General features: G+C 41.1%; 1 protein-coding gene and 1 pseudogene across 2 annotated transcripts in view; one reads left to right on the top strand and one right to left on the bottom strand.

The window, feature by feature from the left end:
- Window positions 1-24,552, top strand: part of PIGU (phosphatidylinositol glycan anchor biosynthesis class U) — a 90,956-nt gene that overhangs the window by 24,960 nt on the left and 41,444 nt on the right. For both annotated transcript variants that reach the window (XM_032350902.1, XM_032350903.1), the window contains 4 exons: window positions 1,035-1,094; window positions 1,955-2,017; window positions 7,800-7,909; window positions 10,096-10,196. In XM_032350902.1, the coding sequence (XP_032206793.1) occupies window positions 1,035-1,094; window positions 1,955-2,017; window positions 7,800-7,909; window positions 10,096-10,196 (334 nt within the window). The remainder of the gene's footprint in view (window positions 1-1,034; window positions 1,095-1,954; window positions 2,018-7,799; window positions 7,910-10,095; window positions 10,197-24,552) is intronic.
- On the bottom strand, window positions 13,148-14,737 carry LOC116595047 (annotated as a pseudogene).

Here is a 24,552-nt window from a genome sequence, read left to right on the forward strand (position 1 = left end):
AGGGTGGTGGGATGGAGCCCCATGTCGGGCTCTGTGCTCAGCAGGGAGTAGGAGCCTGCTTGAAATTCCCTTCCTTTCTTTCTGCCCCTCCCCCTGCTTGTGTGTACACTCTGTCTCTAGAATGAATAAATACATTAAAAAAAAAAGAAAAGTAATTATATGCTGCTTTTAAGAAACACATCTTACATATGAAGATGCAGAAAAAAGTAAAACCTATAAATATAGGACAAGTTTTATTGAGCAAACATGAATACAAAGAAGCTGATGTAGCTCTACTGACATCAGAAAAAGAACACTTTAAGGCAAGAAACTGTGAAAGAAATTTAATCTATAGGGGCACCTGGATGGCTCAGTTGGTTGAGCAACTGCCTTTGACTCAGGTCATGATCCTGGGGTCCTGGGTTTGAGTCCCACATCAGGCTCCCCTGCTCTGTGGGGAGCCTGCTTCTCCTTCTCCCTCTGCCTGCCACTCCCCCTGCTTGTGCTTTCTCTCTCTCTGTCAAATAAATAAATAAAAATCTTAAAAAAAAAAAGAAAGAAATTTAATCTGTAATTAAAGTCGTCTCTTAAAGAAAACCCATGCCACGATGATTTCACAGTGAGCATATTTTCCCAAATATTTGAGGAGGCAATAACACTAATGATATAAAACATCTCAGAGGACAAAAGGAGGGAAAACATTTCCCTATTTATTTTATGATTTCAGCAATCTTAGTCCTCTGTGGCGTTCCCCTTGGCTATTCTGTATGGCTTAGAACTAAAGTTTACCTCATACCTTTAATGTGTTCCTCAACAGATATTTAGCCAATGTCATATTTTGTTCTCTTTACTCAGCTCAGATAGGCCCCATGGCAAAAAATGATCCAGTGACACTAAATTATTCTCCCCCAAATATACTGGCCAACTAGCATAGAACAGTATTCCAGAAAAGAAAGAGATTTTTGCTGAGAGATTAGCTTCTTCCCCATTCCCTACAGTGGAAACTGGTAACAGTAAGATTTAAGTTAATTTGTCTGCTTGTTTTTCTCCTACAGACTCCATTAATAATATACCTCTTTCATTTCCTGATTGACTATGCTGAATTGGTATTTATGGTAAGTAACCTTCCACATAAAGTCAATACGTATATACCTTTAGGGTCTTTTATCTTGTTTTTAAGAAAATTATCTTATAGGAGCTTAGGAGTTTCTGAGAGTATAAAAGCAAAGCCCTATCCTTAATTTGAATTCCATACTGTGGATAATACTGTATAATCCATGATACTGTGATAGTATTATGGAAATATAGGGAGTAAGTAGTCTCTGACATTTGACCAATTCCAATTCCTTATACTTGGTTTCTGGACTGTGTAGTCTCAAACTGTGTAGTGCCAAGATTCTGTGATTGGTTTTAATTGTGGTGCCAGTGTAGAGGGCATCCTGAATTTCCCAAGCATTCTACCAAGAGATTCCATGCAGTGGACATAGGCCTGATGAGACTCTTAGGGGCAGTAACCTTCAAACTTGAGATGACAGGGCTGTTTTGAGAGAAAGTAATTTGAAACACTTGCCTATGTCAGGTTGAAAATCTGGGTCAAGTAGGAGGCCCACTGAAATCTTTCTTAATCATTATAATGGCTCCTGTTTCCTGAGGATTTACTTCATGTTAGGCACTTGACAGACATCAGGCCTGCAAAGCATTGGGTGTTATTCCTGTTTTACAGAAAACTTAAGTAACTTATAATTAAAGAGCAGATGTGGTCCACCAGGCTAACATAAATCTTGGTGGGTGCCAGTCCTCAAGGATTTCCAGTCAAATCTTCCTGTAGGGCTTTACCTTCGGGTAGTCAAAGCGAGAGTTGAGGTTCTGCTTGACTGTAAGAGTTCATTACCGAACAGTCCACCACTATCCCAAAACTCTAGGCCCTGGCAGCATTCCATCCCTCCTACACTATTATTTCTCTTTCTCTTGACAGATCACTGATGCACTCACCGCCATTGCTCTGTATTTTGCAATCCAGGACTTCAATAAAGTTGTGGTAAGTAGTCAGCAGGGGAGACAGAACTGGTGTTTTTGGTAGTCTTCTGGTCTGTGTTGCTACAAAGAATCAAAGGTCATGTACTTAAGGATTCAACTGTTTAAAAATACTAAGGAGTGGGAGAGAAGCTTCTGGCCTGTGAAGCCAGCCCTGGAATGGTCAAACCCGAACCAACAAGACAGCTTTATTAATAGATACAAAGGGGTCAATTTAATCTGTGTAGCTTAATATCCACCTGTGCAAGTTCAGACTTTTTTTTTTTTTAAGATTTTATTTATTTATTTGACAGAGATCACAAGTAGGCAGAGAGGCAGGCAGAGAGAGAGAGGGAAGCAGTCTTCCCGCCAAGCAGAGAACCCGATGCGAGCCTCGATCCCAGGACCCCGGGATCATGACCTGAGCCAAAAGCAGAGGCTTTAACCCACTGAGCCACCCAGGCGCCAAAATTCAGACTTTCTGGAGCAGAGCTAAACTACAATTATTAATGAGGACCTTTAAAAATCTTCCTTTCATGAATACAGATTTTAACTGTTATGCCTATTGGAGGTAAAATTGGATTCCCAACGTAGATTCTGTTTCCCTGCAGAGAACAATCTTATTTTGAAAACTTATTTTTTATTTTTTTATTTTTTTAAAGATTTTATTTATTTACTTGACAGACAGAGGTCACAAGTAGGCAGAGAGGCAGGCAGAGAGGGAGGGAGAAATAGGCTCTCTGCTGAGCAGAGAGCCCGCTTCGGGGCTCGATCCCAGGATCCCGAGATCATGACCTGAGCCGAAGGCAGAGGCTTTAACGCGCTGAGCCACCCAGGCACCCTGTTATTTGGAAAATTTAGCATGTAGTAAATGTCTGTAGAAACTATTGATGTAAACTTAGTCTTAATCCCTATGCAGTAGCCAAGGGGGAAGGTATATTGTGACCATTTCCATTTTCTTGGGTTCTAAAAGAGTTAACAGATTAACCATATGCACTATCCATGTAGTTATTTTAAAAATTGGCTGCAGTCCTCCGTGACTGGCTGGGAGCCACTGAGAGGATTTAGACCCAAGGGAGAAGAGGACACATCCTTTTTGTGTTGTCTGTTTATCCTTCATTTTCACTTCTGTTACTTGGTAATAGAACCAGAAGGAGCAGTTTGCCTTTCTATGGCACTGGTCATGAGTAATAAAGCTGTTGAATTCTAGAATTACGGACCTCAAAGAGATTTATAAGATATCTAGGTTGGGAATTTTTAACTTGGGGTCCATTTATAGGCTTAATAGGCCTATAAAACCCTTGAATTGGGGCACTTGGCTGGCTTAGTTGGCAGAGCTTGTGACTGTTCATCTGAGGGTTGTGAGTTCAAGCCCCACATTGGGTGTTGAAATTAGTTTAAAAAAAAAAAAAACCCTGCATTTTAGAGACTTATCATTGAGACCCAGGGAGTGTACATCTTAAATCAGCAGAGCATTTGGGATTACATTTATAAACCTGAGAGCATTATGCTAACTGAAGTCAGACCAAGACAAATACTGTGTGATCTTATTTACATGTGGAATCTTAAAAAGTCAACTTGTTGGGGGGTGCCTTGGTGGCACAGTTGGTTAAGTGTCTGGCTCCTAGTTTCTGCTTAGGTCCTGATCTCAGGCTCATGAGATTGAGTTTTGTGTCAGCACATGCTCAGTCCGGAGTCTGCTGAAGACTCTCTTCCTATGCCCTCCCCTGCCACACTCACATGCATGTGTGCTCTCTCTCTCTCTAAAATAAATAAATAAATCTTTAAAAAAAAAAGTCACACCAGGGAACCCAATTGGTTTGGTTGGTAGAGCATGCGACTCTTGATCTTGTGGAAGTGAGTTCAAGTCCCACATTGGGTAGGAAGCTTACTTTAAAATAAATAAATAAATCAAACTCACAGAAACAGACACTGTACATTGGTGGTACATTGGCTGTTGCCAGGCCGGCGGGGGGGCGGTGTGCATTAGGGAGTAGGGGAAATGGGAAGATGTTGGTCAAAGGGTACAAACTTCCAGTTGTAAGATGAGTAAGTTCTAGATATCTAATGTACAGCATGATGAATATAGTTACTATTGTATACTTGAAAGTTGCTAAAAGAGTATGTCTTGGGGTGCCTGGGTGGCTCAAGTCAGTTAAGTGTCTGCTTTCGCGTGGGTCATGGTCTCCTCACAAGCTGAGGCATGCAGAGATAAATTAGCTCCACCCTGAAGTTTTTTTTTTTTTTTTTTAGGATTTTATTTATTTGACAGAGAGAGAGAGAGAGACAGCAAGAGAGGGAACACAAGTGGGGGTTGGGGGGTGGGAGAGGGAGAAGCAGGCTTCCCACTGAGTAGGGAGCCGGATTCAGGGCTCGATCCCAGGACCCTGGGATCATGAACTGAGCCCAAGGCAGACACTTAACGACTGAGCCACCCAGGTGCCCCAAGATTTTTTTTTTTAAAGATTTTATTTATTTATTTGACAGAGAGAGAGACAAGTAGGCAGAGAGGCAGGCGGTGAGCAGAGAGCCTGATGTGGGGCTCCATCCTGGGACCCTGAGATCATTACCTGAGCCAAAGGCAGAGGCTTAACCCACTGAGCCACCCAGGCACCCCAATTTTTTTTAATTCAAAAATTTCTATTGAAATATAACATACATATGCATATTGAAATATAACAAGCATCTGTGTATAAGGTGATTAATGATCATGGAGACAGTGCAGCCAGGTAATTACCTTTTTTTTTAAGATTTTATTTATTTATTTGACAGACAGAGATCACAAGTAGGCAGAGAGAGAGAGGAAGGGAAGCAGGCTCCCCGCTGAGCAGGAAGCCTGATCCGGGGCTCGATCCCAGGACCCTGAGATCATGACCTGAGCTGAAGGCAGAGGCTTAACCCCACTGAGCCACCCAGGCGCCCCCAGGTCATTACCTTTTATTTTAGGCCACTTTTAACCTCTCCTATCGTAGCTTTAAATCTCATCATTGTCAAGGCTGCTGAATATACCTAGAAATATTTATCTTTGGATTTTAAATTATACTCCTTAACCCCATTTATTGTTATACTTTTAATATTTTCTTGGGGTGTGGGGGTGTGTGTGTGTGTGTGTGTGTGTGTTCACTTTTCCTTAGACTTTTAGCCATTTGCTTGTCTCTGACTGGATCCAGTGGGGGTTTTTTAAAGGAATTTTTGTTATTCTTCAAGGAGCTGAGTCAATATTGGGCCTGTGAGGCCAGGCCTTATGGGGCTTTGCTGGAGAGACTGAGGGGAGACAAAAAGAGATGTAGCAGAGAATCTGGGGAATGCTGACCTGAATGCCCTCACCTGCAGACTCTCCTTTTATAAATTCTCCCTGTTTCAAACTATTTTGGAAGAGTGGGGTGACAAGGAAGTACTTTTCTTTGGTTGTTGGCACAGTGTCACCTCTGCGTAGGTGTCTGTTGAGCTGCCCCCCTCTCCTTCTGTAGTCCTGCTGACTGGCTTCCAGCGTGCGGAATAGGTCCATCTTTCCATCTGTCCTCTGGCTCCTCCTGGGTCAACCCCTGTTTCCTCTCAGTAGCCTTCTTTGTGGGTCTCGGCCCATACAGGTGGCCGCCTTTTTGCAGGAACTCCAGGACCCTTAGGTAGCGGGGCCTGGACTCCTTTTTCAACCACGGCTGCAGCTGACCTCAGTAAGCTCTGTCGAGCCAGCCCCTCTGATAAAAGCACCTACTTTATATATTGTCTTTTTTTTTTTTTTTTTAAGATTTTATTTATTTATTTGACAGAGAGAAATCACAAGTAGATGGAGAGGCAGGCAGAGAGAGAGAGGGGGAAGCAGGCTCCCCGCTGAGCAGAGAGCCCGACATATATATTGTCTTTTTAATTACACAACCCCACCTGTGAATGGTAGCCTATCTCTTACAGATGATAATTCCCTGCTGTCTAACCTGAACTCTCAGAGATGATCAAAGGAGGTTTTTGAAGTCGGTTCATGTTTTCTGATTAAGCTTCTAAATCTGTGCAAGAAATCTGGACTTACCTGTATTCCTGTGATAACTCCTCAATTTTCTCTTGAACTGAAAGATCTATCTTTAACATTTCTAAAAAACTTTTCCATTAAAAAAAATTCTGAAATACCTAAGACATGCAGAAATATGTAAAGAATAATACCTACTGTGAACTTATTTCAGGTTCAAAAATAAAACATTACATGGAACACGTGGGTGGCTCATATGGTTGAGTGTCCAACTCTTGGTTTCAGCTCAGGTCATGATCTTGGGGTTGTGGGATGGGGCCCTGTGTAGAGGGCTCTGCGCTCAGTGGGGAATCTGCTTGAGATTCTCTCCCTCTCCCTCTCCCCCCCCCCCCCCGCCCCACTCATGCTTGCACGCTGTCACAAATAAATAAATAAATAAATAAATAAAATATTACACTTGTACTCACCTCTGCAATTTTCATCTCTTTATTCTTCCTCTCACCAGTTACCACTGTTGTGGATTTAGTGTTTATTGTTACCTCACGTGGCCTTAACTTTTGCTGTTTGTATGGATCCTAAATAACATGTAGTATTATTTTGCATGCTTTGAACTTTGTATGAATGACACAATGCCATATGTATTCTGTACATGCCTTTTTCATTATTAAATCTTCTGTCATGCACAGAGAGTGAAGCCCTTGCTCATTTAGCTCCTCAGCAATACACTGTTTTATAATTGGTTGCAGCATTGGTTTTATACTCTTGAAATAAGATTCTCTGACCATTAAACCAGCAAAGCTATCCATTTTGGGTTCAGAGGTTTTTTCCGCCTATAGTCTGACCCGTGTTTGCTTGTAGGGTTACCTAACTTTTTTTCATTCTGGAGCACACCCATGAATTTGTTGGGACACAACAGGAGAAGACAAGAGCTTTCCACCCCCATCTCACTCCCTCTAGACTCTCTAGCTGCCCAGCCACACCTAGCCTCCTACTTCTCTTCATCCTGGCCATTCCCCACTTCCTCTGTGGAAGGCAAAAACTTGAAACAGGAGAGCTTGGAAGAAAACCCGGGATACGGTGACATTCAGGGGATCATTTCATTTTGTATGAAAGTATTTCACTTTGCTGATGGAATTTTGGAGTCCTTTGGCCACTCATGATAACTCTTTTTTTTTTTTTTTTTGTTAAGATTTTATTAGAGAGAGAGAGGCAGAGAGAACACAAGCAGGGGAGGGGCAGAAGGAGAGGGAAAAGAGACTCTCTGCTGAGCAGGAGGCCTTGATCCCAGTGACTTGAGCCAAGGCAGATGCTTCACACACCCAGGCTCCCCAGTGATAACCATTCAGAATGGCCGAGAATATTGATTTGCCACTATTCATTCAGCCATTCAATAGATGTTTACTGTTTGCTCACTGTACCAGGTCCTGGCAAATAAACATTGTCCCTGCCCTCATGGAACTCATAGTCTAGTGAGGGAGACAGATATTAGTCACATAGATAAGAAAGTTGTAACCATGAGCAGTGCTGTGAAAGAAGGTGTTTCAGGGAGATTTCACTGGAGGGGGCGGTGAGTGTGCCTTCCTGAGGAAGAAATGATTTAACAGATTTAAAGGCGATGTGGAGCTAAGTAGGGAAAGAGAAGAGGTTGTTCCAGGTCATATCAAAGGCCTGGGAGCACAACAGTTACGGCATGTTCATGGTGCTGGAACCCAGGGAGTGAGAGCTGAGGGGACAGGTGGGTGTGAGGTAAGCCTGGACAGGTAGGGCCATGTGGGCCACAGAAGGACTGCTGTCTTCATTCTAAAAGCAAGGGGAAGTAATACGTTTTGTCATTTCTTTTTGCCAGTTTAAAAAGCAGAAACTCCTCCTTGAACTAGACCAGTATGCCCCAGATGTGGCCGAACTCATCCGAACCCCGATGGAAATGCGTTACATCCCTCTGAAAGTGGCCCTGTTGTAAGTATTCGTTGACAAAACAGGGCTCAGTGCCAATGAACGCAAGGAAAATCTGATGAGACTTTCTCATGTTGTTTGTTGTATTTTTGGAGATTTGCAGTCTTAGTCATCAAGTACTTGCTGTGGTTCTGTTGCACAACTGGGGTCCTGGCCAGCAAAGGAGACAGAGGCATTCTGTTTCTGTTGGGACAAAGCCTCAACACAGGGACATGCACAATCAACCCTTCACAAACGCTTTTTCACTCTATGCTGATCTGGGCTCCAGCCTACTTGTAACCAGTGTTTCAAAAAAAAAAAAAAAGTTCTTTAATTGTGTATTTGGATTGAATAAAATTCTGAGCTTTACGTGGCCATTATTTTGAGCCGCTCGAGTAGTTCATGTACCCCATAAGTCCTGCATTTGTAGTTTAGAAAACTAGAGCCAAATAGACCCATCCCAGCTGAGAGACCAGTGTGGGAGAGTGGAACTTACCAAAGCTCTGTAAGAGATTTCTCTGAACTTGCTCTGGGCTGACAGTAAATTTAATTCTGTCAGGTTATTCCCGTTTATATTCTGGAGATAGGCAAATCTGAATAATTATTCAGTCAAACTAATAGTCACTGAATATTAATAATATACTAGCTTTGAGGGATACACCATAAACAAGACGGACAGGTTTCTGCATGGGAAAATCTGACCTTGGCACTTCAGAATTAGAAGGGGCCTTGTGAGGACATTTTATTCAACCCTCTGCTTTGTGTTGAATCTCCTGTTCAGTATTCCGTATAGGTGGCCAAGCAGCTGCTTCTCGAACATCCACCTGCTATTTAGAAATGGCTTTTCCCCCCTCTCCCACCAACTTTCGAAGCTATGTATTTCAGAAATATTAGCAGGAACTGCCTAATAGAACCAGAGGTGTAGCAACATTATGAATCCCTTATGGACTCATATATCTCCTGGGGATTCTTTTTTAATAGCAGCAGCCATTTCTTTAAAGGTTGTGTAACAGGCCTATCTGTGGTTGTTGGAAAAAAATACCAACAATTTTGGGCCTTTGGCTTTAGAGCTGCTAATCTTACAGCCCTGGGAGGTATTGAATTTAAGGTCTTTATTGGTGAATAATAATTATAATCTGTCCCTGAGACACTGGTATGTTTCTTACTATCTAACAATCAGAATTATGTAACTGGTCTCCCTTTTCACTCTGTCTGCCAGGAAACTCAGAGCCAGATTTGAAGCTGATTATCACACTGCTGTAGAAGACCCATTTAGTCTTTTTTCCCCTTGGCCCTTATTTTTATTCTGTCTACATTTTTCCTCGTCTTGCTTTTTTATTTCTATTTTTATTTTGCTATTAGTTTTTATTATCTGTTCTCATTTGAGCTTCCTCAAATCTTTTGTGGAAGCAGGATGGAAATAAATAAAATAATCATCCATTATGATGATATAAAATTTCCCTAATCAGCATTTTAAATTCATTTCTCAGTCCATTCCTTTCCATCTCAAGCAGAGACTAGGTTTTTCCTAGCTTAATTCCTTCCCAGGGGAAGTTCAAGGTGTCCTGTCTTGAAGTTTTGTGGCAACCAGCTTATTGAATTCAGCAGATACATACCCCGTCCTTGGAGTCTGACTGGTGGATACAGCTTGACCATCAAGAGGGATAACCCCAAGCTGCTTTGACCTCTTGGAGGAAAGAGGGAGGGGTAGCCTGCATCAGAGCTTAGGAGCCTGATTGAGGAAAAGTTACTTTCCTGGTTTTCAAAGACAACTGTAGCCATTCCTAAAAATATATGACTGTGGGAATTGCTAAAATTTTATCATTTATGAGATCTGAAGTAATAAAAAGAACATAAGTTTTCAAGCCAGAAAGTCCTGATTTTGAATGTATTGATTAACTTATAAAACCTTGAGCAAGTTTCTTAACCACTGAGTCTCAGTTTTTCCATTGGAGGAATAATGGTGTTGCTAGCTTACTGGATCTCTATGATGATCTTCCATGTAGCACAGGATAGGCAGTGGATGTTCAACATCTTACACTCATTGGTCTCAAGCCCATTTTGTTCTCTTTTACTTAACTCATTTCTAAGAAGTTGCCTTCCCTTGAGTTCAGTTTTAGTAAATCTCTTGAATCGTGGCCTGTGGTGGCCAGGACTCCCTGGTGCTCTGACTGAGATTACTAATGCCAACATTGTATGTTTTTCCACAGCTACCTCTTAAATCCCTACACGGTCTTGTCTTGTGTTGCCAAGTCTACCTGTGCCATCAACAACACCCTCATTGCTTTCTTCATTTTGACCACGATAAAAGGTAAGGCTTCAAAGGAAAGCACAAATCTCAGTCCCTGGTGCGTGTAGAGTTTTGTAATACTACTGCTGTGGATTTTTTTTTTTTTTAAACCATCCAAATGTTTAAGAATATATTTTTTTAATTATACAAGTAATACGAGATTGTTACAGGAAATTTAGATAAGCTCAGAGAAAAAACTTAATTAAAAGATGCTGAAATTCTACTACTCAGAGAGTTATTGTTAATACAGATGGAAAAAATAAACAATGGGATGCCTGCTGGGCAGTCAGAAGAGCATGAGACACTTGATCTTGGGATTGGGAGTTCAAGCCCCGAGTTGGTATAGAGATTATTTCTTAAAAAATAAATAAATAAATAAAAGTTAAAAAAACAAACAGAAAATCTGGGAAAGGGTTATGAAAATAGTAGCCCTCTGACTCTCTTCCCATGCCTAGTTCAACTTCAAAAGAACTACTTTCTGGTGTTTGCTGGTATTTACTTCTATATATATGTGTGTGTGTATATATATATATATATATATACATATATATATATATATATATATATACACACACATGTATATGTATATATGTATGTACATATATTTTTTTAATTATACAAGTAATAACGAGATTGTTATAGGAAATTTAGATAAGCTCAGATAAGCTCATATACATATGTATATGTATATGTACATATACGTACATATACATATATATATACACATTTTTTAAAAAGATTTTATTTATTTATTTGACAGACAGAGATCACAAGTAGGCAGAGGCAGGCAGAGAGAGAAGAGGAAGCAGGCTCCCTGCTGAGCAGAGAGCCCAATGCAGGGTTCAATCCCAGGACCCTGGGATCATGACCTGAGCCGAAGGCAGAGGCTTTAACCCACTGAGCCTCCCAAGCGCCCTACTTCTGTATATATTTTTTTAGGATTTTATTTATTTATTTGAGAGAGGGAGATAGTGAGAGAAAGCACAAGCAGAGGGGAGGGGGAAGAAGGAGAGGGAGAAGCAGGCTTCCCACTGAGCAGGGAATCTGATGTGGGGCTTGATCCCAGGACCCTGGGATCATGACCTGCGCCAAAGGCAGACACTTAACCAATTGAGCCACCCAGTCTCTCCTACTTTGATATTTCTTTTTTTTTAATAATTTTTGAATTTTTTATTAACAGATAATGTATTATTGGCCCAAGGGGTATAGGTACTTTGATATTTCTAAGTAAGAGCTCATATTGCTATTTCCTGAATTATAAATATTAGACATTATTTATTGCACTACTCTAATGGGAGATAAAGATTCAGCTCTTTTTTATTATCACTTCCCCTTTGCCTAATTTTCTTAGAGTAGTTATATCACAGCTTTGATTAATCAGTAGTCAGTACCTATAGTTTATGATACTGTATGTATTGTTCATTGTTGGGCAAAGTAATAACTATAGTAATAACTATGATTACTTTCTCTTTCTTGTATAACCTTTTCTTTTTCCTGGGGTTAATAATTAATCTTTTTTTTGGCTTTTGTTTTGTTTTGTTTTTTCTTAGTCTTTTTGTAACAATTCCTTCCCCTCCCCCCCAGTTGTTCTGGTAGACTATCAAGTGCCGAACAGGTTTTTTTTGTTTTTTTTTAATATATTTTTAAAATTTATTTATTTGGCAGAGAGAGAGAGAGATCACAAGCAGGCAGAGAGGCAGGCAGAGAGAGAGGGAGAAGCAGGCTCCCTGCTGAGCAGAGAGCCCAACTTGGAGCTCAGTCCCAGGACCCTGGCATCATGGCCTGAGCTGAAGGCAGAGGCCCAACCCACTGAGCCACCCAGTCGCCCCTAGTGCCGAACAGTTTAAAAAAAAATGTTCAAATACATCAAAGAGTCTTTCAGTTCCATTATTTTTCTGAAGACCTCTCTCACACATCCACCATCATGCCCCAGTCTACCCTGGTGTTTTCTGGGCCTGGTGCAAAGCTGTCATACTGGGACTTCCCTTTATAATTCTTTTGTGTCATTTTCTTTCTTTCCTGGATTCCTTCTCTCCTTTGATTTTTCTGTTTTGCTAAGGTATTTCCTCTAGTAGTTTCCAATAAAACGGTGTATGAGGGGTGCCTGGCTGGCTCCTTCAGCAGAGCGTGCATCTCTTGATCCTGGGTTGTAAGTTTGACCCCCATGTTGGGTGTAGAGATGACTTAAAAATAAAAATCTTTTAAAAAAAGGGAGCGTGGTGTATGAGACGCATATTTTGAGTTATTCTTTTTTTTTTTTTTTTCTTCTGAAAACAGGTTTTATTCACCTCCCTACAGTAACCAATAACCACACTATGAGTTAGGTTTCTTTACTACAGTTTCCTTACTAAGTTTCTAACTATGTCACCTAAAATAAAAAACCATTAGTAATCCCAGTTATCAGTTGTGGTCTTACTGGAAATTCTTTTTTTTTTTTTAAAGATTTTTTAATTTATTTGACAGACAGAGATCACAAGTAGGCAGAGAGGCAGGCAGAGAGAGAGAGAGAGGAGGAAGCAGGCTCTCTGCCAAGCAGAGAGCCCAATCCGGGGCTCAATCCCAGGATCCTGGGATTATGACCTGAGCTGAAAGCAGAGGCTTTAACCCCCTGAGCCACCCAGGCGCCCTTACTGGAAATTCTTAACCATATATTTGTCTCAACAAGTTTTGTTTCTGTTTTTTAAATGAGGAATTGTCTTAGTCACTGCATTTCTAAAACAAAGTAATGAAAAGCATGGCTAGTGCAAGCAAGTGTAAACCCCAGTTAAAAAAAATACTTTGGTTCTTCAGGAAAAAAATTAGCAAAGCCAAAAAAAAAAAAAAAGTTTCTTTTAACAGTTCTGTTCACTTTCATAGCTGTAATCTAAAATATTCGTTACATGATAAAAATTACTCCAGAAGAACCAAACCACCTAGTAATAAATGAACATGCATGAAAGAATTTGTGAAATCAACAGATCTGGAAGAAAAACTAGAGTTAAAATGCTAAGTAGAACAAATTGATCTTTAAAATTATCAGTTCCTTTCCTTTAAAAAAAGTTACTGAAGTCTACCAAGAAAATACAAAAACATAAGGCTGTAAGTAAATCATAGTTGTGTTTAGGCTATTACAGTGCAGGTTATCCTCAAGGCCACATACATCCTGCTTCACTGCTGCTTGCACTCTGCTGGGTTTTGATCCTTCTTTGAGTCATAGTCTGGATTGTTTTCCTTATCTTCTTCCCCTTCCTCATCTGCTTCTTTACCTTCTTCATCATAATCATCATCTTCAGGAGCTTCTCCAGTAAAGTAAAACACTGATCTTGGGATTATACACTCACGTAAAAAGTGACCAATTTCAAAGTCTGCAGCAAAGATAGCTTCACATTATCATCCAGATCTCCGCGCTCAGGAACTTTAAGAGGGGCAAGAAAATTAAAGAAAAAGTTATTGGAAACTGTTTTGGATACACTACGAACTGTCCCAAATCCCTCGTGTTTCTGCTTCTTCTTCATGGTTTTCACAGTGACATTCGTTCCTTTTTTCCAATCTTTCTGACACCCTGTACAACCCTTAATTTCTGGTCCACCAAAAGAAAAGGGATCAGAATCATCTGGTTCTGACCCCATCCTATATGTCTTTGTCAGCACTTCATTTGTGAAATATTCACCAGGTTCAAAGTGAAATTCTAAAACAAAACTCATTGGCTGGCCAGCATCTGAGAACTTCACTTTAATATATTTCAACTGCTTCAGAATAGGTCCATCATGTTCCTGAACCATATCACTGAGCAAGTCAATGTTCTTAAACACAGTTAACCAGAATCCAGAAATTCCCTTGGGGTCTTCTTTTTCTTCATCCTTTTTTTCACCTTCTATCTTGGCTTTTTCTTTCAGCTCCTCCGAAATTTCATCCTCCTCATCTGGTTTCCATTTGCTTTCTTCTTCCGTAGGTTCCAAAATTGCATTAATGATCTCAGATCACTTATCAAATAGAGGCTGAGAGAGAACAGCATACTTTCTTTCAAGATCATGAACTTCCTCTTAGAATTTGGCTTCTACCTGTGCACATTTAATTTGAAGATTTTTGAGAGCTTTCACTCGTCTTTTAGATACCCTAGGCAAACTTCCAATGTATCCTGTTGGTGTTTCTACCAGACCATCAAGTCTTTCTTTCTTTCTTTCTTTCTTTTTTAAAAGATTTTATTTATCTATTTGACAGACAGAGATCACAAGTAGGCAGACAGGCAGGCAGAGAGAGAGAAGGGAAGCAGGCTCCCTGCTTAGCAGAGAACCCGATGCAGGGTTCGATCCCAGGACCCTGGGATCATGACCTGAGCCGAAGGCAGGGGCTTTAACCCACTGAGCCACTCAGGCACCACCCCCCTCCCCATCAAGTCTTTCTTGAAGGGCTGCAAGAATCTGAGGATTTTGCATCATCTAAACAGTCAGGTGACGCGCTTTGATTTTTGTTTCTTCACCAGTTTCTTCTACTTCTTCAACATCATCCAAATCTTGATCAGGTTCAGACTGTTCTTTGTTGTCAATGTCTGCCACGTTGTTAAGAACTCCAAATATCGGTGGCTAGCATGGGGAGCCAGATGGTCCTATTTTCAGTTATTCTCTGTCTGAAAAATGTCTTTATTCTAGTTTAGCACCAAATTAATAGTTGGGGCAAGGGATAGAATTCTAGACTGGAAAACTTTTCCTTCAGAATTTTGAAGGCTTCATTTCACTGTCTTCTAGTATCCTGGTTGCTATTTAAGCAGTTTGATGCCATTATGTATAATCTAATGTTTCCTGAAAGATTTAGAATCTTCTTTTTATCCTCAGTGTTTTGAAATTTTATGATGCCATGTCTTGACATGGGTCTTTTTCCATTTATTATGCAGGGCCCCTGATAGGCCCTTTCAGTTTAGACACCAGTGTCCTTTAGTTCTGGAAGGTATTGTTTTACTATTTTTCAATTCTGTCCTCTCTGTTTTCTCTGTCCTCTTGTTTGGGACCTCTGTTGGATATTGGCTTTCTTGACTGACCTAATTTGCATATTTTATTTTTTATTTTTTTTTTTTTTTTTTTTTTTTGTCAATATATTTTTTTTTATTTCCAGCATAACAGTATTCATTGCATATTTTATTTTCAGTGGACTTTATCTTTTGCTGACTTCCTCTTCCTTTTGGTGGGACACTACTATGTTTTCATCTTCCAACTCTTCTACTGAATTTTAAAAATTTTTAAATTTTATATGTATATATATTTTAATCTGTTTTTATATTTTTACGTTTATTTTTTAAGTAAATTCTACATCCAGTGTGGAGCTCGAACTCATGACCCCACAATCAAGAGTTGCATGCGCTATGGACTGAGCCAGCCCCGCACCCTTGATTTTTTAATTATATTTTGAAGTTCTTTCTTCATCTCCAGTTGTTTCTTTGAAGCATCCTATTATTATCTTATCACCACAATGTCCTCCTTTTTTTTTTTTTTAAAGATTTTATTTATCTATTTGACAGACAGAGATCACACGTAGGCAGAGAGGCAGGCAGAGAGAGAGGGGGAAGCAGGCTTCCCGCTGAGCAGAGAGTCCGATGTGGGGCTCTATCCCAGGACCCTGGGATCATGACCTGAGCTGAAGGCAGAGGTTTTAACCCACTGAGCCACCCAGGCTCCCCCACAATATCCTCTTTTATCTGAGTTTTTGTTTTTGTTGTTTTTAGTTTCCATCATTTCTACAAATCTACAAATAGTCCCTTTGTCTTCCTTGTCCCCCCACCACCACCTTTTTTGTTTCCTGTTTGATTTGGGGTCTGTCTTTCACATGGGAGGGTTTTCTCTCTCTCTCTCTCTCTTTTTTTTTTTTTTTAAGATTTTATTTATTTGACAGAGATCACAAATAGGCAGAGAAGCAGGCAGAGAGAGAGGGGGAAGCAGGCTCCCTGCTGAGCAGAGAGCCCGATGTGGGGCTTGATCCCAGGACCCTGAGATCATGACCTGAGCCAAAGGCAGAGGCTTAATCCACTGAGCCACCCAGGTGCCCCAGTTTTCTCTTATTTATAATGATCCTTGGCTGTCTGTCTTTTATTTAAAACTGGCACTAATGTGTTGATTTGAGACGCTGTGAATGAGCGGAATCAGTCTCACTATAAGGAGATCAGGCAGTGGGCTGGACTTTTTTCTTGGAGGTAACCCTAAATGTCATCATTTATAGGTTTTCTTTTTCTCTGAAATGATTTAGTTTTTCCAAAGAGGACTCCTCCAGCGTCTTGCCTAAGGATAACCAAGATGGAGTTTTGGCGGGGTAGGGGGCTCATGTGACCAATTGCTAGCGTTGAGAGAGCAGGAATGGGGGATGTGGCTGATTACAATAGAGTTTATGTAATCTCATTACACTTCACCTTAGCCCATTACTGTGCATAGTATCTTCAAGATCTATGCCTCTTTAGTGGGTGCTCTCCAGAACTGTAGTGTGGGGGGGTGAAGTAGTAGATAGAAAGATGAGGTATGTAGGGATTGTCCACTGGCTGCACATAAATGAGATATGACCTGGGGTTCTGATTGGTCTGTATACAAACTTTCAGATTGATTTTCATTGCTTTATGTTTCCACTATTGCATTAAACCTTATTTTGCTATAATCTCCTCTGCTTTGTTGTTTAAGACAAGTTTTATTCCTTTATTGTCATGTTAGTGAGGGATATGCATGTGATCAGTCTACTGGCTTTAACAGGAAATCTGTTGGCATTTGGGGTATGTAGTTCCAGATTTTTTCCCTCATTTTTCTTTCAGACTTTTCTTTTTTTTTTAAAGATTTTATTTATTTGACAGAGAGAGATCACAAGTAGGCAGAGAGGCAGGCAGAGAGAGAGGAGGAAGCAGGCTCCCTGCTGAGCAGAGAGCCCGATGCGGGGCTCGATCCCAGGACTCTGAGACCATGACCTGAGCGGAAGGCAGCGGCTTAACTCACTGAGCCACCCAGGTGCCCCTCTTTCAGACTTTTAAATACTGTTATCAATCAGCTGTTGCCACAAGAATGTTATTTAACAAACTACTCCAAGATGCAGTGGCTTAAAACAATAATAAGTCTTTTTTTTTTTTTTTTTTAAAGATTTTATTTATTTATTTGACAGAGAGAGATGACAAGCAGGCAGAGAGGCAGGCACAGAGAGAGGAGGAAGCAGGCTCCCTGCTGAGCAGAGAGCCTGATGCGGGGCTCGATCCCAGGACCCTGAGATCATGACCTGAGCTGAAGGCAGCGGCTTAACCCACTGAGCCACCCAGGCGCCCCAAAACAATAATAAGTCTTTACTTGATTCATATATCTTTAAGTCCGCTAGGCATCAGCTGATCTAGGTTAGACTCGTCTAGGCAGTTTGTTGGTTTCACTAGAGCTCATTCATCCATCAGTGGCTGGCTATAGTTGGCTCATCTAGGCTGGGCTCTTCTCCACATGTCTGTCATCCTCCTGGACCAGGGGATTAAACTAGGCATGGTCTTCTCATAGTGATAACTGAGGCACAACGATGAACAAGCCTTACCAGGCATGCACTTTTTAAGTTTCTGGTTGCATCACACATGCTAACGTCCCATGAATAAAAACAACACATGGCAGAGCTTGTGGTGGAGACTTCCATCCTGTCCACAATAGGAAATGCAAAGTTATGTGACAAGGAGCGGGGAGGGTGGAGAATTGGGGTCAATAATATAATCTACACATAGATCAGCCATGTTTAATGGCTGCATACTATTCCATTATATGGATGAAATGTTTAGAAATTCTTTAACCAAATTCTACTGTTAAATACTTAGCTAGTTTTTCAGTTTTCAGCTATTTAAATAATACAATTTTCTGTTGTATAGTAATTTCCACACCCATGTGGAAATTATTTTCTTATAGAACTACAGATTATTTCTTACAGAAATACAGTTATTTTCTTAAAGTGAAGTCCTGGCAATAGAATTATTATATCACTGGGTATGTACCTTCTTCAGGATTTCTGAAATTTGTTGCTAAATTGGCTTAAGACTTTTACCAACTTATGCTCCCGTAACAAGTGTATGAGAGTCTTTATTTTGCTACCTTGTTGCTGAATAGTTTACACACTCAGGAAATAGAAAATCAAAAGTTATACATAGAACCTTCTACTTAGAGTTTACATTTTTTACATTTTACATTTTCCTTTCTAAGGTGGCATGGGAATGACTTCATTCCCAACAAGGTCTTCCTAACACATTGTTTCTCTTGCAGTGGTCATGGGTGGTCTTTCTGTAGGCTGTTTAATTTAACTTATTACCCGTGACTAGATACTGCATAACCTGGATTTTCTTGTTCTGGAAATTGTGATCATTTTGTTAGAAACAACTTCGCCGAGATAATGAGGACTCTTTGCTGTCTGTGAATACTCCCTCTCTCGGTCCCTGTTTCCAGAGTGCCAGGCTCTGGTAGACCCATTCATCAAGGTGCCTGGCCTTCATTAAAATAAGGACTCTATGCTGCAGCCTGGCAGAAGGGATTGAGCACCAGCCTTTGGAAATGCCACTTTGAAAATAGCCAAGGGCAGGGGCACGTGGGTGTCTCAGTCGGTTAAGAGTCCAACATTTGACTTCGGCTCAGGTCCTGGTATCTAGGTCCTGGGATCGAGCCCCATGTTGGGCTCCATGCTCAGCAGGGAGTGAGCTTGAAGATTCTTTCCCTCTGTCCGTCCCCCCACATGCAAACATGCGTGCATAGGTATGCACACGCTCTCTCAAATAAATAAATAAATAAATCTTCAAAAAGGAAAAAAAAAAAAGGCCAAGTGCAAGGAAGCCTGGAACATGCAATTCTTAATCTCTGGGTCATGTTTGAGCCTTATGTCGGGTGTAGAGATTTCTTAAATAAATAAATAAATAAATAAATGTTTTAAATAAATAAACTTTATAAATAAATAAGCCAAGTGCAAAGACAGAAGACATGGGCTCTGAAGGTGCACGCAATAAGAGTCTCACACAAGAATGTGAAATATTCCATTTACAAAAATGTCTTTTTTTTTTTTTTTGAAGATTTTATTTATTTATTTGACAGAGAGAGATCACAAGTAGGCATAGAGGCAGGCAGAGAGAGAGAGAGGAGGAAGCAGGCTCCCTGCTTAGCAGAGAGTCTGATGCGGGACTCGATCCCAGGACCCTGAGATCATGACCTGAGCCGAAGGCAGCGGCTTAACCCACTGAGCCACCCAGGTGCCCGTAAAAATGTCTTTTTTATGTTTCTTTAGGTCAATGGAAAGGTTTTGTTTTGAGGGGAAACATGAAAAAAAAAAACAACTGTGTATCCCTTTTGTGGCCACATTGTTTTTGGTTCCACAGAACACCACCTTTTTATTATATTGATCCAGATCTCTGTTAGATGAATGCATAGACATTTTTGTAATGTTATACACACAATTTTATTTTACTTTTCTATAAGAATATTTAAGGGCACTTGGGTGGCTTAGTTGGTTAAGCATCTGCCTTTGGCTCAGGTCATGATCCCAAAGCCCTGGGATTGAGCCCTGAGCTGGGAGCCCAATGTGGGGCTCAATCCCAAGACCCTAGCTAGGATCATAACCCGATCTGAAGGCAGACGCTTAACCAACTGAGCCACCCAGGCACTCCCATTTTGTTTTACTTTTATCACTTACTTCATGTGAATTGTGTGACATTGGTCACATGTCAGTTTCTTTAAATCTAAATTTAGGTTTTTGGGGTTTTTTTTTTTAAACTTTTAGGAGCAGTTCTTATAAGTAGTTGAAGTACTTGGTAGAATAAAAGAAATTCAAACGTGTAAAATGAGAAGTAAAAGTCTTTTATCACCCAGCCCCAGCTCCACTTCCATTCCTTGGTATATTTGTTGTGGGGTCCCAGACTTTCCCTTTTTTTGGACATTTAAGTTATTTTCCATTGTTGGCAGCTATAAACAGAGACCATCACAAGTAATAATCTGTTAAAATATGTCTAAATATTTGAAGAATTCTATTTTAGTTTGTTCTCTGAACCACTCTCTTTGAGTGTATTAATAATCTCTACTAACAGAATATACAATAAAGTTGGTTCACTTAAATCTGCGAGTCATTTTTCTACATCTAATATTTGTACCACATAATTAAATTTTAATAACATTTATAAAGGAATAATTCACTCTTTATTTAAGGAAGAAAAACAGTTGGGGTGTGCTTGGGTGGCTCAGTGGGTTCAAACCTCTGCCTTTGGCTCATGTCATGATCCCAGGGTCCTGGGATCGAGCCTTGCATCAGGCTTTGCTCAGCAGGGAGCCTGCTTCTACCTCTCTCTCTGCCTGCCTCTCTGCCTACTTGTGATCTCTCTCTGTCAAATAAATTAATAAAATCTTAAAAAAAGAAAAAATCAGTTGGGGGACCCCTGGGTGGCTCAATCAGTTAAGCATCTCTCTTCAGCTCAGGTCATGATCTCAGGGTCCTGGGATCCAGCCCTGCATCAGGCTCCCTGCTCAGTGGGAATCTGCTTCTCTCTCTCCCCACCACCCCCACCCTACTCTGTTCTCTCTCTCAAATAAATAAAATCTTTTTTTTTTTTTAATGTATTTATTTGACAGAGAGAAATCACAAGTAGATGGAGAGGCAGGCAGAGAGAGAGAGGGAAGCAGGCTCCCTGCCGAGCAGAGAGCCCGATGCGGGACTCGATCCCAGGACCCTGAGATCATGACCTGAGCTGAAGGCAGCGGCTTAACCCACTGAGCCACCCAGGCGCCCCTAAATAAAATCTTTTAAAAAAACTTTTTTTTAAAGATTTTATTTGTTTGACAGACAGAGATCAAAAGTAGGCAGAGAGAGAGGAAGAAGCAGGCTCCCTGCTGAGCAGACACACACCCCCATCCCCTTACACCCCCCCTGACACACACATGCAGGGCTTGATGCAGGGCTCAAGCCCAGGACCCTGGGATCATGGCCTGAGCTGAAGACAGAGGCTTTAACCCACTGAGCCACCCAGGTGCCCCTTTGAAACATTTTTTAAAAAGAAACAGTTGGGAGAATTCCCACAGAAGGGATATAAATGACTAAAAAATATGGGAACGTATTCATCTCCATAGATAATCAATAAAAGCAAATTGGAATAACATAGGAGTGGCTTATCTTATTTTTTTTCCCCTTCAATTTGGCAAAGATTTTAGAAGATAATTCTCAGTGCTGACAAAGGTGCTGTCAAATAGGCATTCTCCTACATGGGGAGTTGACTTAGAAATTAGTACAGGCCTCTTGGGAAACAGTTTGGCAGTAGTCTTAAGATGTTTGTACTTTTGATTTATTGATTCTACTTTTGAGAACTTATCTAAAAGCAGTGCAGAAATATAGACAAAGCTTTATGATACAAAGCCATTAACTGCAGGATTATTTATGACTAGAAAAAAATGGAAAATACTTCAAAACAGAGAGAGGCCCCTCTACCCCTCCCCCCCACTTGCATAGGCCTGCATGTGAGTGAGAGTACTCTCTCTTACTCTTTCTCTCTCTCCCTGAAAAAAACAAATCTCAAAATAGAGGAATGGTTACATAAAGCACGGTTTGCCCGTATGATTAAAAATAATTGTAGGGGTGCCCGCGTGGCTCAGTTGGTTAAGCAACTGGCTCTTGATTTGGACTCAGGTCACAATCTCGGGGTCCTGGGATTGAGCCCTGGGTCAGGCCCCGCCCTCAGCAGGGAATCTGCTTGAGAATTCTCTCTCTCCTTCTCCCTGTGCCCCTCCCCTGCTCATACTCTCTCTCAAATAAATAAATCTTAAAAAAAACTAATTGCAAACTATGTGAGGATACTTATTTTTTTAAGGCAGAATATAAGATTGTATATTTAAATAAAATATAATCTCAACTATGTTAAAACAACAAAAATAGATAGAAAATAGATTCCTAAAGCATAATACTTGTTTATATATAGAGTAAGCTCATGTTTCTGTTTCCTTTTCATATCTTTTTGCCCAAAATTTATTCAATGAGCACATAATTAAAAACAAATTTACTTGATTGATAAGAAGTTAGGGATAGTGGAAGTAAACTTGGCAACTCTCTCCTCAGATTTCCATGGAGCTAGTGTCCGACAGAACAGAGTGTCCTCATTGGCTCTGTCCCCTCCCATGGCCTCCTTTGTGGCAGTCCAGGGTTGCCTGGGACACATCAAGAGCTACAGGCCAGGACAAGGCCAAGGCCATTGTATCGTGATGTCCTTTTTGTGGAGTTGGCCAGCAAACAGGTCTAAGGTCAGGGTTGATGTTATTTTAGTGGAGCAGTTTGGGTTTCACTTCAAAGGTTGGGGCTTTCGGTCAAGGGGTAGTCTGCCTAGTGGCTAATTAAAATATTCCATCCCTGTGAAATAATCTTCATTAGGCTTTAAAAAAGAAAACAAACAGATGTTAATGGTTAGTCTTGCTTGTTCACTGTTGGTGTTTGTCAATAATGAGATGTCTCAAACTAGGAATTCTTGAGGTTTGCCACCTAAGGACCCTTCCAACTCTCCTTGTTCCACCAAGAGGGGGTGTGTGTGTGTGTGTGTGTGTGTGTGGCAGGACTTGCTTTTCAAAGATTAAGAGCTCAGGCCACTCTGATGTGGCACAGATCTGGTAGCTAATCCCAGCTCCTCCATTTCTGGGCTATATCCCCTTGACCAAGTCACTTAATTGTTCTGGTCCTCAGTTTCCCTAGGTATAGCATGGGGATCGAAAGGTCCCTATTGTGCAGAACAAAGATGAAGAACAAATGAGATGGTGCGTGTAAAACACAGCATAGTGTTGGGGAGGTACTAAGAGCTCAGTGAATAGTGTTGCTGGTTATTACTCTTAATAATGCACTCTTTTTTAAAAGATCCCCTAGGATTGATAGGGGCTCCCTGAGCCTTTTGGGGAGGACTTGGAGATCAAAATGAGAGGGTCTCTTTCTGGAGCTCAGCCCTGGCAGAGCAATGGCAGAACAACCATCCTTTGGCCTGAGCCCACCACTTCCATATGGGACTCTTCTCGGGAAAGCCCCACCCATGAGGAAAGTCACAGAGGACCCTATGACAAAGCAGCCTGAGGTTTGGTCAGATTACCCCAGCTTCAAAACCTGCTAGTTGCTAGTTATCAGCTCTGTAGCCCTGGGCAAATCACAAGGCCTCTGGTGCTTCCATATGAGATAATGTCTGCCTCATAGATTTAGTGAAAGAATAAACAAGAAATATAAACTGCTTAGCATGCTTCCTTAGCAGAATCCATTCAAGAAACAGTTGCTCTGCATATTGTCATTTTTATGGATAGAGATCAAGAAGGTAGCATAGTGATGTAGTTAAAGAGTGTGGGGTTTAGAACGAGACTGTCTGGATTCAAATCCTATTATTAGGATTCATGAGTTTTGTGACCCTGGGCAAACCAACCTTTCTGTCCTTCAGTTTTCTTTTCTGTAAAATGGGAGGAGTAATAGTACCCACTTCATGGAGTTATTGGAAGGACTTAGTACATGTAAAGTGCTTACAGCTATGTCGGAACAGAGTATGTGCTCAAATAATGATCATCATCACTGATAGGGAAGGACTTAGTACATGTAAAGTGCGTACAGCTATGTCGGAACAGAGTATGTGCTCAAATAATGATCATCATCACTGATAGGGAAGGACTTACTCCCAGAGCGCCTGCCCTGTTAACAGAGCACTTGGCAAGGAACATAGTCCATGGGCCCGCCCCCAGCATCAGTTCCTCTTTCCCAGGGATCTTGCTTGTTGCCCAGGTTCTAGTGCAACTTCCTCTTCTGAGTATCCTGTGGGATCTCAGCCTTTCCCATTACGTTCCAGTCTGTCCCACTGCCTGTCCTAGTACAGGTCACTGCTTATTCCACTTGTAGACCTGATCTTCAACGAGCCTCCAGAGCCCCACCTCGGCTGCATTCCTCCTCTGTCCTGTAGCTCCACCACCTCCCTGGGCCCATATGGCTTCAAGGTGGAGTCCCTGGAGGCATTGTTACTCCAGGTCTTGCCATGGCTTGTTTTGGCCCCCACCCTGATACAAACAGAGGGTTGGAAAACATACTCAAAGCTAGATGAGTAGATAATGAAATTCTTAGTATAGCCAGGGCACATACATGTGTGACTGATTTCCTTTAATAGTCCCATCATAAGGCCGAAGACTAGGGCTTGGCCAGAAAACCTAGTATCCCAGTATCTGGGTCATCCTAGCAGATAAATAGTAGGTTATCTTGTTTTGGTAAAACTCACTGTCCTCTTGGCATAGCTCCTCCCGGTTAGATGAGTGGGTTCCCCTAGCTCTGGTCAAGATGAGGCTGCAGTTTTAGGCATTATTTGACCCGTCATTCTAGGCCCTGTGGGTCAATGCTTTGGGATAATTGTGCAATCTCCCGCCTGACCCCTACCTGCCTGCATGCTAAGACATCG

This window comes from Mustela erminea, chromosome 7 (assembly GCF_009829155.1).
Source record: "Mustela erminea isolate mMusErm1 chromosome 7, mMusErm1.Pri, whole genome shotgun sequence".
Lineage (NCBI taxonomy): Eukaryota > Metazoa > Chordata > Mammalia > Carnivora > Mustelidae > Mustela > Mustela erminea.